The sequence below is a fragment of the Amblyomma americanum genome, chromosome 10 (assembly GCF_052857255.1).
Source record: "Amblyomma americanum isolate KBUSLIRL-KWMA chromosome 10, ASM5285725v1, whole genome shotgun sequence".
Lineage (NCBI taxonomy): Eukaryota > Metazoa > Arthropoda > Arachnida > Ixodida > Ixodidae > Amblyomma > Amblyomma americanum.
In genome coordinates this window covers 33,424,965-33,442,389 of record NC_135506.1, presented here as the reverse complement: position 1 = coordinate 33,442,389, position 17,425 = coordinate 33,424,965, and the positions used below count along the sequence as shown (strand labels likewise).

The 17,425-nt window shown below is 48.9% G+C and overlaps 1 protein-coding gene across 1 annotated transcript in view; it reads right to left on the bottom strand.

Annotated features, from left to right (window-relative positions):
- The window catches only part of LOC144107828 (uncharacterized), a 126,761-nt gene extending 109,783 nt beyond the window's left edge, over positions 1-16,978 (bottom strand). The window contains exon 1 of the mRNA XM_077641036.1: positions 16,209-16,978. Within this exon, the coding sequence (XP_077497162.1) occupies positions 16,209-16,274 (66 nt within the window). The 5' untranslated portion in view covers positions 16,275-16,978. The remainder of the gene's footprint in view (positions 1-16,208) is intronic.
- Positions 16,979-17,425: the final 447 nt, after the last annotated feature.

Below are 17,425 nucleotides of genomic sequence, written 5' to 3'. Positions count from 1 at the left end.
AGTCACCAAGCGATACCTTTAGAGCGGCGACATTCTGACTGTTGCAAAATGACTTCGTCCAGATAATCACAACACAGTAACAGTGATAAGATGCAGAGAGCAGGAGGAACCGTTTCGAGTTGTCGGACGGATGCACGCAGATCATGCTCGCACAACACTCATTAGACATATGCATAACATTGATTCGGCACTGGAAATGTTTATGGGTTAGTTATTAGGTCAGCAATTAATGAATAGGAGACGATGAGCAGTTACTATAGCTAGGGCACATCGCAACGCGCCACTCGCTCACTGCAAATGTCTCAGAGCCCTTCTCCTCATTCGTGATGATACGATCCCGTTTTTCGCAGTCCTTCCCTTAAACAGTACTGGAAGATCTTGGCCGCTCCGCCTCAGGAGCTCCATCCGACATTGAGGTGATTGGATCTTGGTTAATAGCAGTAAAGGCAGCTCACGCACACAAGACGCAGCAAATTAACGGTCAGATCTATACGCTCAGTTTTTTGCTTGCTGTTTGTGCTCTGCTTTTACCTCCTTGATTAGGACATACGGTAGTCGGCCTAAATAAGCAGCATCCCGATGATTATGGCCCCCATTAAGCGCCTCGAGGGAACACGCCAATTGGACTCAATACAACTTGGTTTTCCCGTTGGGTTGGTTTGGCTTATAGTTCAAGGGGATTTAACGTCCCAAAGCGACTCAGGCTATGAGAGATGCCGTAGTGAAGGGCTCCGGAAATTTCGACCACCTGGGGTTCTTGAACGTGCACTGACATCGCACAGCACACGGGCCTCTAGAATTTCGCCTCCATCGAAATTCGACCGCCGCGGCCGGGATCGAACCCGCGTCTTTCGGGCCAGCAGCAGAGCGCCATAACCACTCAGCCACCGCGGCGGCTCCTGGTTGTCCCGTTGGGCTTCGCTTGAGGTAGCGACGACTCCATGACGGAGGTGCTTTGAAATCAACTGTTTATTTCACTTAAAGTGCTGATTCCACAAACAGAGGTAATATATGAGCGCCCTTGGCCGTTCGGTCCCAAGCTTGCACCAAGTACCTTGTTTTCTGCTTTTCGCTTTGGGTACGTGCATATGTTTGCTGCATGAAAAAAAAAAAACGCACTGGCAGTGGACTGAAACGCCTGTTAGCCAACGCTCACTGCACTTATGTGCTTCTTTACGCTGCCTTCGGACTATTTTAAAGCGAAACTGCTCATTTACAGTAGTCTGCTCTTCCTTGCCCCGGTATCGTCCCTGGCTAGATGGGCTCCTCTGCTGAGTTAGCCCAGTTCATACTCTGTGCCACTTGAAGCCCCGCTCAACGCGAAGCTTAGCGAAAGCATCGCAGAAAGCTTGTTCTTCAGCTAAGACCAAACCGTACAGAAGGGGTCGAGAGCGGATCTTGTTTCTAAATGGTCAAAGCAGGAACGGACTAAGGCCCACTGTGATGGAATGTGTGCGTACATGGTGTCTTCCGGAGTGGACTACGTTATACTGCGAGTGAATGTGTGTATGGGTTGTGACGCTACAATGGCCTATGTTCTACTGTGACTGAATATGTGCAAAGATGGTGACTTCTGGAGTGGACTGTGATGTGGACTGTGTGGAGTGATTGTGTGCATAGACGGTGACTACGGGAGAGAATGTGTGCTATTACAAGAGACTGTGCGCATAGCGGGGTAGATGCGACAGGTTTTAGGACATTATTAACATAGAAGGGACGCTACGGTGGAGCAATTGCCGGCAGATAAAGCAAGGCTAACCCCACTTGTAGCATTCAACACCTCAACTCAACTCAACTTCAGAAATCGTAGAGCGACCGCTATGGGGAACTTGCGCTGAGGTTTGCGATGCCGATTGCAGCGCCATAACACACTGCCTAGCGAGAAGAGCAAGTAGTTTTGGGTAGTACTCGTAGTACTTTTCCGCGCCACCTTCAGGCGCTTATTGGCGTGAGCCTCCGCGCTCTGCCGAAGGCGCACGTGCCGTGCGTCGGCTATCTGGGCTACGCCGAGAGAAGCTCGGCGGTGAATGCTGTCAGCCAAACGCGGGTATCTAATCGCGCAGAATGTGTTCTCGCGTTTGCAGCGGCCCAAGCGGCTGACAAAAGCAGTTTTCAGTCACCGAATGGAACAACTGCAGAGCCACCTTGGCAGCGCAGGTTCCCCATAGAGACGGGGGATGACCGTACCGCGGAGACCTCGTGGGAGAACAGAAGAAACAAAAATAGACAGACAGAGAAAGAAAGAGAGAGCGGGGGACGAGCCCAATAACTCGGCCCCAATTAGGCCTCCCCCCTCCGCACCCTTCCTCTATAGAAGCACGTCGGCAGGGCGCGGAGAAATCAGAAGCACGTCACGTTCTCCGGTCCCGTTCGATGGCGGTGCTCGTTCAAGGTAACCCGGCGTAGACCACCTTCCTTCACCCTTTCTCTCCGTTGTGTATACACGGTCGGCGTGCGTACACGGACGCGTAAAGGGCCCGCTACGTGGACGGCTGCAGCCACGACGCTTAGCGGCGGCGTTTTCGGCCGCGCTCTCGGCTGTAGCCAGGCCCGCGAGTGCCAACACGCCGACGGCCATCCGCGCTGGCTTGGCTCTCCCTGCCGGCAGGTCAGTCAGCCAACCTTCACGGAACACGCCGTGATGGGGAGGATGTGACAGAGGATGAAGAGGAGGTGGGCGGAAGTGGCTAAACGGATCCGTCTTGAGGTGCTGCTGGAGTAGTTGCTGTTGCTGTCAATGCAGGGGAAGTTAAAACTGAAGGAAGGAAGGACTAAGGGACAAGCGTGGAGTAGCACTCACGCGGGTGGCCACTCTTGCCATATATCTCTCGCCACGGTTCCGCTCGTTTTCGTCTCTCTCTCTGTGTGGTTCGTCAAGGCCCGCGCTTGCAGCCAAGGCCGCCAGGAAATGCACGAGCAACGCGTGGGCCCACCGAGTGGACCGGACGACCGCACCGCGCCGAGAGTGGACACAGGATCGGCAGCAGAGTGAGCACCGTTCGGCCGCGAGGGCTGTTAACGTAGGTGGTCCTATATGGACCGGCAAACTCCGTAAAGGACGCAAATGGAACTAAGCTTGAGGTCACTGTGTCTGTGTGTATGCGTAGCTGTTGAGCATTGAGAGAGTGCGAATACGTTTTTATGGTTTATGGGGGCTTAACGTCCCAAAGCGACTCAGGCTATGAGAGACGCCGTAGTGAAGGGCTCCGGAGATTTCGACCACCTGGGGTTCTTTAACGTGTACTGACATCGCACAGCACACGGGTCTCTAGAACTTCGCCTCCCATTTTACGGTTGTAGTAATGAGCCCTAGAGTGACACAACACATTGCAGATCACGCAATTGTTCGATTCATCACCATCATCATCATCACAACCACCAGCATGACTATGCCCAGGGCAAAGGCCTATCCCATGTCTCTCCAACTGACCCTGTCATTTGCCAGGTGCGGGGCAATAAAAGAGAAAAAGGTATCCTGTTCTCAGTCTGCACCTCATATTCTTTTAGACAGTCTTGTTACTTTTTACTATAGCGTTTTTTTAGAGCAGGATGCTTCTGAACGCTAGAATCGCAGAAAGGTGACATTCACTGGACTCATCACTGTACCTACGTAGCCTGCCGTACTCTCCAGAGGCGCTCATATTTTATGTTTATAGGCAGCATACTTCTGTAGCAACGGTATACGGCTACCGTAGTGCATACCATCTAACCTGTTCTATGAGCACGGGAAAGTGAGCTCTTGCTTGAATAGAATGTAACTGCACACGTGGAAAAAAAAAGACCATTCTCCGAACTGCAAGAATCGGCCAAGCAACGCGAGGGCAAGGCACAAGAAGAAGATGAGCGCATCTGTAGTTCCAGGAAAACAAGTGCGGGGTCCGCATTCGAACCCGACCGCGGCGGCTGCGTTTTTATGGAGGCAAAACGCTAAGGCGCCCGTGTGCCTCGCGATGTCAGTGCACGTTTAAGATCCCCAGGTGGCCGAAATTATTCCGGAGCCCTCCACTACGGCGCCTCTCTCTTCCTTTCTTCTTTCACTCCCTCCTTTATCCCTTCCTTTACGGCGCGGTTCAGGTGTCCAACGATATGTGAGACAGATAATACGCCATTTCCTTTCCCCCCAAAACCAATTATTATTATTATTATTATCGCGCATTAGAGTTGCCCTGAACGACTCGAGTACTCTGCCCAAGCAACGATGACATAAAACAGCGCCAAGACAACGTGTTGCTAAACGATTTAAAAGCAGGTAGAAGGGAAAGACCGAAGAAAGCATAACATGAGCAGGATTAAGCTTTCCGAATCGAATCAAGCCGCGCGAGTGAACATTTCATTCACTCGCATTTTCCATACTTCTATCTCCAGTGTTTCACTTGCCTTGTTTTGGAATGCGATTGGATTAACAGTTTTACATTCCTCGAGCTCGAGGTTTCCATAGTCATAAACTATGCGTCACAAAATTCCATCCTCTTTCAACTAGCGAAACAATCCGTCGCGAAAACACACCAACTATTATCTGCATCACCGGCATATTAGGGCACGTAAGTCGCCTTTGCTTTTTCTTTAATTTCCAGTTATTCCCACGAGGTGTAGGCAATTTCGCAAGCACAAATATGGGATTGCAAGTAAAAAGAGAAATGAGCGTGCAAAAAAAAAGAAAAGAAAGAAAAGCCGGGTCGACGGCTTCATCTGGGCGTACACAGAGGCAGAACACACCCCCTTTCGCATTCCCATGCGGGACCGTTTCTTTTTTTTTTTACGATCACCGCCTCAGATTAGCGTTCCCGGTAGGCATACCTGCAAGCTCCGCTAAACGCGATATGCCCACGCTACCCGCTACCAGCCAGCATGAATGCGCGGCTTGCGCGGAGTGCCTCCCGTTAATCTTCGCCGCACCTTCCTCTCAGACGTGTTACTTCCGGGGAAATAAATGCGATCGTTCCCCCAATCGGCCCCAACCATCGACAGACACGGCTCGCATATTGGCACGCGCCGTACAGCATCCGCCACTGTGGCCGAAGAGAACATATCGCGCGCATGCACCTTGCTTGAACAGGTATGTTCGCTTCCAAAAATATGGCGCGTCTTCCGCGTATTTGTAGGTTTTTTTTTCTGTTTATTTTCAGGTCGTTACGGCGCTCTATCTCTGGGAACTACGAGGAACTCTGTTGTGTGCAATTGAGTGCACACCTGAGTGATCTGTACTGTAGTTGTTGATGCAAACAGGGTTGAAAGACTTGCGTCTTTCAACCCTGTAATCCGTGAATGCAACGAACAACAGCTTTATTTCGACGCTTCTAGCTTCCGTCACCATCGTTAAGCCTTTATGAAAAAGTAAATTATAACTCAAACGCCCTCATCCGAAAATTTCCTGAGCACTCCAAGAAACTGAGTGGAATGTCAGCCATTTCTGGCGAGCATTTGTAAAAGCTTGCATTCGACAGTGGTCGTGCGAAGAAAAATCTGCTGAAGCCCAAACAGTTTTTTTAAATTTTGGAATGTGAGCAAAGACTTTTGTGCCGCAGAGATACTGTGCGAAGTTTTCGTTTTCGGTCGTGCGTGGCCTAAACCTACTCTCCTACCAATGCGGATTTAAGCAGAGGGACACACGATGAAGGCAAAAGCAAAACAAAGCACTTGGCCCGGTAATTTCGCTCATACTTTCCTACGCAGCAAACAGAGGATCAAGTGTCTTCTACCGCTTTTGCAGAGAATTATATACCGAATGCCATCATTTCTGATGTAAGTGGACATACAACCTAGCCCTAGAAAAGGTTTCTAGGGCTAGGTTGGCAATACTTTGAAAGAAGACTGACACTTGTACTTTTCTTAGTACAAGTGTTTCTTCAACCACATCTGTCTCCTTTCATCGTGCATTATATATATATATATATATATATATATATATATATATATATATATATATATATATATATATATATATATATATATATATATATATATATATATATATATATATATATATATATATATATATATAATGCACGAAAGGGTTAAGGGCAAAGAACACATGAGGCGCAACAGGAGAAACGTTAAACGAACGTGCAAGGCAAAACTCGTAGCATATGTTAAGATACGTAACGATGCATCTTTCAGTGCGAGCAAGAAAGCAGAAGCTCTGAAAGTTTATTTCATCGTATTAAGACAATTTAAACAAATATTCCATACAGGAGGACGTTCATATTCTCTCGTATCTCTCTCATATTCTCCCACTTATGCAGGAAGATATCTAACCACATAAATTCGCAAAAACGTAATTATAGCAATTTAGTCGATTTGTACAAATATGTATCCATTGGAATCCAACAGAGTTGAACGTACGTGTTTGAAGCCCAGCATGAGACTGCGGCATTATACCTTGCTGCTCACATAACGCCGGCATCTCCGCTTTTCTCACCCTTCGAGACAATAGTCCTCTGAGCAGAACTTGTCTTTAACAGATATACAGAGATAAAAACAGGCGCTACGCCATAGAACGCGGTGGGGGAAGGCCTGTCTTGTCACACTTATCGAACATCTCAGAGGCAGTATATACTTGAGCACTAGCATATATTGTACGTGGAGGGAATCGGCAGTTGCCATTGAATATAAGCTTTCTGAGGATCGGAATCCGAGTCCGGAACTGTATTGTGTACCCCTAACCCGGCGCGCATAGCACCAGAGCGGGCGTGCCTGCTCACGCCTTGCGGCAGCAACAGCCTCGGCTGAGCTGCTGCATGCGTCTACCTAGCCTGTGGGACGCAGTGTAGGATTCGATTATGGGGCGCGCATTGGGTATGTATCGCTCCCCGCGATCTTGGGAGGCGGCAGAGAGAAACAAAAATAAAAGAGTAAGAAAGTCGGACGAGGACGGTCGGGGGTGCAGCAGCAGCAGCGCCCCCACCCTCTTCTTTTGGAAAACACGCCGCGCTGTAGGAGCGAACAGCGAGGCAGCGTTCGCTCCAGAGCCGTCGCAGGGAAGAGTATATAATGCGGCCTGTCGCGGCTGCGATCGAGTAGGGTACTTGCTGGCTCCGTATCGCGCACTGGTCGGTTCACCGACCCTGCAGGTCTCTGCCGGAGAGGCGAGCTTTTTGAGTCAAAGTACGCAACAGTAAAACGGAAGTTTGGGCTAGTTGGTATGATATAAGTACATGCTGTGGGCGCAAAAAGAAAGGTACTGACTGAAAAACTTTATTTTCAAAATATATACAGGGAGCTAGTGGAGCGGTCCTTAAGGGTCCGTTCCTTACAAATGCTAGGTGGGCTGCTCATTACAGCCCACCTAGCATTAAGAACGGTACCGCTGGAGGAAAGACAACACAGCAGCTACCACTGACGACTTTGCGTTCGCTCTGCGCTCAGAACATGTATGTGACAGTGTTGGTTTCTTTCAACTATTCCAAATATGAAGCGGAACTTATGTAGCAATAAGAAGTTCAGTGGACGTTTACCTCTGTGGTAATGCGAATATCAGCGACAGACGAGTGGTGAGAAATGGCGATGCCACTCACTGGGAGTGCTTAGTAAAGTAGGGGTGGGGAATGTCTTGAGTTTATACCGCTACAGGGGTGACCTTAGAGAATGGCTGTTGTTAAGTGTTTTGAGTTGTTCAGCCGTATGCAGTAAGCAGTATGGGGTGGGGGGGTAGGGGTACAGGGCAGGCGCGTGTCACGCATGGCGTGATAGCAGGAAGGGAGGGAGAGGGGCAGAGCGCGGACGACACCACCAACGCCGACGTGATTTCGCCGAACTTGATACGTACAGCTGTCGCTGTAAAATATCCCGGCATTCTGTTCTTCGCTAGGATGAACAAGTGAAGTGGCCCGGAGTCAGTATGGCTGCTAGTTTGTCGTATTCTGACGACTAACATCGTCGTGGCGAGGATGTGAGAATGACGTAAAAGAAGCCGGCTTCTGTCACATGATCGCACAACTTCCAGGCACAACAAGGTTAAGCAAGAGACTATAGCGCAGAGTAGACAGGAGACAGAAGAAACGAACAACTCTGCGCTACAGTCTCTTGCTTGATCATGCACCAACAAGACCAAAAAGCCACGCTTTTGAACCACAAGGTTGCCCAGTCTCGCTAAGAATACACAAGAACGAACGCTGCAAGATTGAACACAGGATGATATGAAAATCGTGGACCAGGGTCACCTTCACAAAGATCGCACGGACACAACTGGCTGGTTTCTGGGCCATCCTTTCCGCCCCTCATGAAGACAAAGTAGTTCGGGCAAAATAAAAAAGAAAAAATAACACCACCCTCTCGTGAAGAGAGATCGTTTAGCTTTGACATCCATGCCAGCACTGTCATTGTCATCATCAGCCTAAGAACGTCCACTGCAGGGCAGCGGCCTCTACCGCTGTTCTCCTGCTAACCCTTTCTTGCTCCAGCCGTGACAACCCTGTCCCCGCAAACTTCCTAATATCATCACCCAAACTGACTGTGTTCGCGCAAAGGGAGTCCTTCTGATTTTGGAATGCCCCATCTCACTCTAACAGACCAACGGTCCTCTGCTGTCCAATTTACTAATCACGCCCTAGTCAGCATGGAATAAAATCACATTTCATCGTTAATCGATGCTTCCTTCTTTCGGTCTTTTCACGTTACCTGTGTCGTTTCTCCTCCCACAACCCCTTCAGATGTCCTTAATCCGATTATTACCCTCATAAACACCGCCCGAGGTTGAGTCTACACGCCCGTTAGCGAAAGTTCGGAGGGCAACGGAGAAAAAACCGCTACTCCAACAACATGTCGGTCAGCGTGACACCGGTGTGCGTTCGAGCAGCAAGCGGGTCGCCGCCAGGCCGGCGTTTCCGACTCGCCCCCCCCATTTCTCGGCCGGATGCTCGTTTCCACCCGGCTTCTTCCCTCCCACGATAACCGCCGGTGCCCCTTGGATTGCGGCCCGCGGAGCTTTCGACATCGTCCGTCGCGCAAGCCGACGACTGTCGGACCAAGCGGGGCCAATCACTGAGGCGGGCTCCTTGTCCGCATTCCCTCCCTCTTCTTTCGTTTCGTGTTTTTGTGCAAAACTTACCCGCCTCTCTTCGTACGTGATTAACGAACGGCGCGGAGATGGAGCAGTGAGAACGTGGCGCATTATCATCCCTCACAGAGCGAGGAGAGCCAGACTTGACCCCTTTCTCACCCAGACGCTACGCCCCGTTCAGACCGAGCAAGGAGCAACGCGAGTTTCGGTCGCGGACGAGAGTCTCTTCATTTGTATGCGACAGCAGCGGCTCGTCTGCGTCTTCGCTATCAGCCCGAGGCGCCACAGAAACAGGAGGGCGGGATCGTGAAAATCGTTGCGGGCTTGCGAATAGTGAGAGGCGCGCGATCTAGTAGAAGTGTTTAGGCACGTGTGAGTGTGAGGCTTATCGTGAGGCACGCGATAGCAAGCCCGTCTTTCCTTTCGCGAGGATTAACTCGATGGCTGCGCGGCGTCCGCTTACCTCTCTAAATAAGCACGGCCAAGCTTATTACAGAGTCGCAAGGAAAATTTGGAGCCTTATCACTTAATTCCATCCTTGGGCGATTCAAACTGCGTCGCCGACTTGCATCAGCAACAGCAAGGCAGCAAGCCTTGTTTTCGCAGTTTGTATCCTTTACTTTTGCCCTTACAAATATCTTTAGAACAACGGATAGATAGGTTATAGAGAGTCTCTAGAATGCCGACGCAATTTTGATGAGGGCAAGCGGGGCCGCTGTCGGCGCTCACCCGTCCCGCACGACACTAACAACGCCAGGTATGCTATATGCTAAGCGACTCGCCTAGAAATATTGCTGCGAAGGCAATTAAAACAGTAAATGACAGAAATCAGTACATGCCCTCTCCTGACTCCCTTCGGTTTTTGCGGGATTACGCTGCTATCGTGAATAATAATAATAATAATAATAATAATAATAATAATAATAATAATAATAATAATAATAATAATAATAATAATAATAATAATAATAATAATTGGTTTGGGGGGAAAGGAAATGGCGCAGTATCTGTCTCATACATCGTTGGACACCTGAACCGCGCCGTAAGGGAAGGGATAAAGGTTGGAGTGAAAGAAGAAAGGAAGAGGTGCCGTAGTGGAGGGCTCCGGAATAATTTCGACCACCTGGGGATCTTTACCGTGCACTGACATCGCACAGCACACGGGCGCCTTAGCGTTTTGCCTCCATAAAAAGGCAGCCGCCGTGGTCGGGATCGTGGCAGTGAAAAATATGTCGAGAACCGCGCTGCCAGATTCCTTTCCTGCCACTATTATTGTCGCACTAACGTTCTAGCACTAAAATCTCAGCTCCACCTAGCTACACTGGCCTGTCGTCGCAAAGTCACCAATCTTTCCTTGTATGATTAATTTTATCGCACCTTCAACCAGAAAGCTATCACACGCTCTCATCGAATTTCCCGTAGTGGTCACCCTAATGCTGTCTACCTTGAGCAAGCTCGCACCGAAACATATATGAAGTCTTTTCTTCCTCAGAACAGCCCGTGACTGGAATGGCCCTCCATCCGAGGTGACCACTGTTACCAACCTCGGTCACTTCAAAATCGTCATCGAAGACCACCTGTACGCATGCTAATACTCTTTTGTCAGCCCGCCTCTCATGTAATGTCCCGTGTGGGCCCTTAAGGAGAAATAAATTCTCGAAAAATAAGTAACAACTTGTCCGTATGGCTGTGCTTATGCTGCATACGTCTTCGTCTTGCGAACGCAACGATGTCCGAGTTCTCATGTTCCATTCGATCTGATTACTGCTATGCGTTTGTAAAAGTTGAGACATACATTTAGGTACGTTAATGACATTACTATCTCCTCCCTCGCGACATCTTTTTGTCCAGAATTCCAGATTACGGAAGTAGAAGCCCAGTTCACTAATTCTCTCCCATCCTCGATCTTAAGCGATACTCTATCACTCGCTCCATGCGCACCATCACTCATTCGCTCTTTGAACACCCAGTGTAACACCAGTGCGAAGGAAGATGGCACACCTTGCCCCCATCGCTGTCAAATCACCGTTTAAAACTCTTTGCCCGCACACCAGTTTCAAGTCGTTTTTTTTTCGTTCACTCTATATCTTTTGTCTTTCTTTGACGTCATTTTGCGACGCGGCTGACTTTCAGGCCTCACCTATCATACCGAGAGCGAGGGAAAGCTCCCGCGAACACGCAGACACGCCCTCAAGGTCTAAAAATCGTAAATCTCTCTTACATCAACGAAAATTCAAGAGACCAGAAACCGCCGCGGTGGCTCAGTGGTTATGGCGCTCGGCTGCTGAACCGAAAGACACGGCTTCGATCCCGGCTACGGCTGTCGCATTTCGATGAAGGCGGAATGCTAGAGGTCCGCCGTGTACTAGCTCTGCGATGTCTGTGCACGTTAAATAACCCCATGTGGCCGAAATTATCCGGAACTCTCCACTACGCCGTACCTCATAGCCTGAGTAGCCTTGGGACAATATAAACCCCACATAACCAAACCAAGAGACCAGATTTTCACGCGCACAAAGCTGCTGCTGCTGATGATGATGATGTAGCCATGCTCTTGGGAACGGCTGAGCAGTACGTATACATGTGCTCAGGTCGCATATAAGAAAAAAAAGGAGGAGGGTGGAAGGGCGGCTTCATAGAGTCAGTGCCCTCTACCGGAATACTTTCAAGACAGACTACCTCCCTTCCACACATCCCTTGGCGTTATCACACCTTATCAGCCCGGCGTAGCGTGCGACGACGCTTGCCCGCTACAAAAGGCGATAGCATTTCCGGATGATGGTGGGAAGTGGCCCCTTCGGCGTCATATTTCTATCCCTGATCCGTATATATAGCCCACTTCCGTGCTCGTCCAAACGCAAGAAGGACGGCGCGTTCGTGTCCAAAGACATCAACCTCTCCGGTGTCGGTCCTCGAGCGGAGAACTCTGCACTGATGCTTTGATTTACGGCTTCATCCTTCCTTGTTCCTGGATTTCTTCGTGCGCTCTACAACACGATTTAGCTCACGCATGGCTGTAGACGAAGCGGTGTTAGCGCATGTGTCGATAGACATAATCTTGATTTGTGCCAGTGCTCTTCCAAGGCATTCGGCACCGCAGATATCTGTACGCGTTCGCTGAACGGAAGCTGGAGGAAGCAGATAATTAGTGGCCGTCTCATGATTACAGTCTGTAAGTTTATCTTCGAAGAAAAACGGCGTGGTTGAGAGAGAGTGTGTTAGAAGTAATCCCGAAGAGGCGTTTCAGTCCATATATATATATATATATATATATATATATATATATATATATATATATATATATATATATATATATATATATATATTAAGGAAGCCAACAGTCACCGAAACCCAGGTGCATAGGGGAATGCTTTCTATTTTTTTATATCTAGTGCCAACCAATTAGTTTTTAAAGAAAATTACTTATCAAGCAGCAGAAAAAACAACCATGCCGCCGATGGGATCCGAACCCACGACCTCCGAATATCGCGTCCGGTGCTCTTACCAACTGAGCTACGGCGACGGCTGTCCAATCTGCTGCTCTCGTCGGTATTTATGTTTACTGGGTGTAAGCGAACATTGAGAGTGTTCACCAGCGCCACCCTCGTCTATATATATATATTATTACAATACCCTCAAGGCCCAATGCGGGCATTACATAGGGGGGGGGGGGGATTCATCAAAGAAAACTTGACAAATATGCAACACAGCATATAAACGGCTAAAGACAGAAATAAACAAGTCAAGAAGTCAGGTACAAATTGATAGGAGGGGGGGGGGGGGGGATGGCTAGGAACAGGCACTGAAAAAATGCACATGTAGCAAATCCCACAAAACAAAACAAAAATCGCACCTTCAGAAGTTACAAAACATGGCATCTAACATTTCATGGAACGTTACGGCCGACACGCACACAGTGAAGCAAACGTAAAAAAAAAAAACGCACATCATTCTACGTTGGAATTTTCTAAGTATGACCAAAGAGCTGTTCGAAATGATGTTCCAGCGATAGGCGCAATGCTAGAAGGAAGCGAATTCCACTCTTCAATTGCTTTAACCAAAGGTGAGTATTTGTGTCGTTCTGTCCGAGCGAAAATGGGTTTAGTCTTCTTCATATGGTCTATGCGAGCAGTAGACACACACACACACACACACACACACACACACACACACACACACACACACACACACACACACACACACACACACACACACACACACACACACACACACACACACACACACACACACACACACACCAAAAGTGATTTCTGGCAGCTGATTTGGTCAATATAATATAAAATCACCGAAAATTGAAGAAACATAACATGATTTAATTCACGACGTTTCGCTGGAGGACCAGCCTTTCTCGAAAAACGAAAAAAGGCTGTTCCTGTTATGTTAAACTAAATCCTGTTATGTTTCTTCAATTCTTGGTAATTTCGTATATATATATATATATATATATATATATATATATATATATATATATATATATATATATATATACTATATATATATATATATATATATATATATATATATACGCCTTTAGATAAACGCCAGACACTTCCCGTCTCTCCGTGGGAGCGGCCATCACAGCGGATTCAATAGGAGAGAAACGGATTAGGCGCTTGCGCAAGCTCCTCTTAATCCCCCGATACTTCACACTGCCCGTTCGACGAGCAATCCGACAGACTGGCTGTCGACTTAACGCCGCTCTAGGTTCGACCCGCTGAAGCTACGGGATAGACGTGTAAGGTGCCAAGTGAAAACCGACGGCTAACAGCAACAACAAAAACAAAAGCACCGGCGGCGATGTATAACTGGCTTGCCGTAAGGGACGCGAGAGGCGCTAGAAAAGCGCGCTGCCGTGGGTCATGTAAGGGTCCAAAAGGAAGCGACTCCTCTGAGAGAAACCTGTCTCGCGAAAGATTAAATGACTCCCTTTTTTATACTTATTCTTCTCAGCTTCGTTCTTTACACTTTTTTGCTTTCCTAAGGCGAACGGGAAGTCACGGTTACTGAGAAGTCAGCACTGCTGCACCCAAGGAAACATTAAGTCGGTCGAATGTGGTTACGCACTCAGGCAGCGGCGTTCGTTAATTAATAACAAAAAACGAACAAAACCAACAACTAGCAGTAACATAGGAGTGAACAGATTGCCGCGTTTGCGGGTCGTGCATACGACCTGCGGCGGCGGATCGCCCGACGTAAGCTTGTTCTCCGTTCCGTTCGTTCATATAAACCGAGTTACGACCGAGGGTCAGAGATCAAGGATGGCCTGGCCGGATGAGTCCCCCCCATCCGACTCCTCGCTCGCCGGCGTGACTTAAACCCGTTGCATAGCCGGCCCAGCTCGGCTGGGAGCGTCGGTTGTAAATCGGATATTAACGCGCTTTAATTAACCCATTTTCTCCCTCATCTAGGACGACGTGTGTTGTTCGTGCTACGCGGTTCGGTTTCTTTGCTTTGGACACGTTAGTGAAGCCGTGACCGGGATTTCGATATAGCATTCGTTAACGGCCTTCGGGCGATGTGTTGAGCCAGTGGACGCTTTCACGGTTCTATAGGTCACAAGCAGAATAGGTATAACTACAACTTCGGACTCATTTAGAGGAGACATATCGTAAAGGATAAACGAAAACATGTACGCTAATAATCTGCATCCTGTTAGTTTCATTTTGCTTAATCCTAGCCCTACCGCAGGCATTGTCTGTTTGCACGCACTCACCAATGCATGGAATGCATCGCCGGAACCGAGTCGCATGTCCGAGCTTTGAAGTTTCACTTCAACATGGATTGGCCGATGCTGTCATTCTTTCGTCGCGTGCTTTCTGGCTTAACTTTACATTGTGCTAACCTCTGATCTTGAGATCATTGGGCCCCTACGATTCTAAGCGATCCTAGTCGATTGATCTCTTAGAATATGGCAGTGAAAGCGCTCAAAAAGACAAGGACGACAGAATAAGAGAGACATACAGGGCTTTCACTGTCAGAATGGAAAAGCAACTCGCCTACTTCCCGCCATTATTCTCTTAGAATCCCTGGAACATCTTAGGTCATCCTTTGGCACGGTCAAAGCAGGAACACGAAATTAGTTATAGAATAAAAGCTTCTTCATTTTGATAGTTTACATTTGCGTTACGCGTTGCCCTTAATTTGTTTGGTTTATAGGGGTTTAACGTCCCAAAGCGACTCAGGCTATGAGAGACGCCGTAGTGAAGAGGTCCGGAAATTTCGACCACCTGGGGTTCTTTAACGTGCACTGACATCGCACAGTACACGGGCCTCTAGAATTTCGCCTCCATCGAAATTCGACCGCCGCGGCCGGGATTGAACCCGCGTCTTTCGGGCCAGCAGCCGAGGGCCATAACCACTCAGCCACCGCGGCGGCCCCTTAATTTGTCTGTATATTACATCGCCTCACACTTCATCATGAGGACTGTGATGATGTTTACTAGTACAAAATCGTGCAGACCGAAACTGCATGGGGTCTTATGACACCAACGACCTGACGGTAAATACGACTAACAAGCTGCTTTGCAGGTGTCGACCCACGGAACTGTGACCTTCGTAGTCAAGATTTCGGTGAATTTTTTCTATTCAGGTTTCACGATAACGTCATTGACTTGGTTTTGAAAAGCTCCCCGAAATACCTGCTTAGCGCGACAATGAGCGAATGCAGATTTGTGCGCCAAAACAGACAGGTGCTCCGACCATGTTGGCAACGCTCAAATCAGCCGCTTGCTGCAATGCAACTTTCCTGCTTCTGGCAGGTGGAAACATTTTGCGCAATCCGTCATGTCAGAAAGTTCTAAGACACAGTTAAGTGCGTAAGCGCGGGGACGTGATGCTTTCTTTGTTTTTTCCTTGCTTCCATAGCTTATACAGTCCCTCGACGCTAAACAGAAACTATATCACACACGTACTGCGGCAACCAAGTGAATACGAAACTAGACAGGAGGGACGCAGCGACACGTGTTCAAACATTAACGGCCCACAGCGTACTGAGCGCAGATATCAGCTTGGCCGAAATGCCGAACGAATGAAATACAACAGCTTTTTCTTTACATCAACTTGCTTGTCCATCAATACTAAAAACGTAAAAATACGCGTTGATCACTTTCTACGACTCTATGCACAGAGGTGTGGAAAAGACCAAATACAAGACGCATGTCAACCACTAAACATTTCCCATTCCACTCACCCTGGCTATTCCGACGGACAAGGCGACGAGCAACAGGAAGGCGACCGTAGCTGTGGATCGCTCCATGACGTCTCAGCTGTCCGGGCGTCACTCGACGAAATTCGGCCAGAGGGCGACTACATGCGGCGAGGACCACTTGAAACACAGAAACCGAAAACCACCGGTGCCCGTAATAATATTCACCAAACACACGACACGTCAGACGACGGCGAAACTACGGAAGAAACCGGCCGGCAGAAATGACCGCACAACACACAGACGTACTATGCGAGATCGGGCTGACGCTCCTGTTCACTCCTTCACATGGGACAGCGCAGCGGATGGCACGCGACTCGAGACGACGTTTCAGCTATCTTGCCTCCCTGGACGTCTGGGAACCGTTGTGTCTGGGAATTGTCGCTGTCGAAACATGGCTCGTCTCGTTCGTATACACCGGCGGTGAAGAGATCGGTGTCGAAGCCTTCCTTGGAGTTATCGGTCTTCGGATGCTTCGTTGGTGGCGAAGTACCGCTAGTCTTCCTCAATATCGTTCCACGCCGAGACACACGACAGCCTTTTCTGGTCGACTGGAGCAGTTGCCACGGGGGAAAAAAAAAAGAGGAATCTTTCTTTTCGCTCCTCGACTCAGTTATCGTAGCCGGCAATCGCCGGAGCACTCTCTCTCGCTGGTCGGGCGTGATGCGTTGTTCACCGCGGAGCGTCGTGGAGAAAACCTGTTCGGCGAAAGACGGTCGCTGCCTACATCGACGGTCGGCTCGAGAGACGCGACTGACGCTACGTCGGATCGCGCGCTGTGAGCGGCGCGCGCGGACGGCGGTGGTGGCGGCGGCCGCCAAACCGAAAGCGGGAACGCCGCTCTCTCATTGGTCGAGAGCTGAGAGTGACGTCGAGCGCGCGACGTCAGGAACGCGCGTCTTTTTTGGTTTCGTTTTCGCGCGCAAATGCGCGTCACCGTAGCGGAGGCGCGAGCGCACTGGGCCAGCGCACAAATCGAGAGGGAATTTCGTGCTGTGTTTCGGCCGTGTTTTCTTTGCTCGTGCTGCTCTGTTTTTGAATGTTGATGTTATATGCGGATATGATCGATTCAATGTGTTTTCTGCTGTCGCCTTTGTTTTTACCATTCTGAGTTTATGCATTCGCTTTGAGCAAGCAATAATGCGTCATGGGTCTCTGCGCGTATGTCTATTGCACTTTAAAGGCGCCAAAACCACGAACAC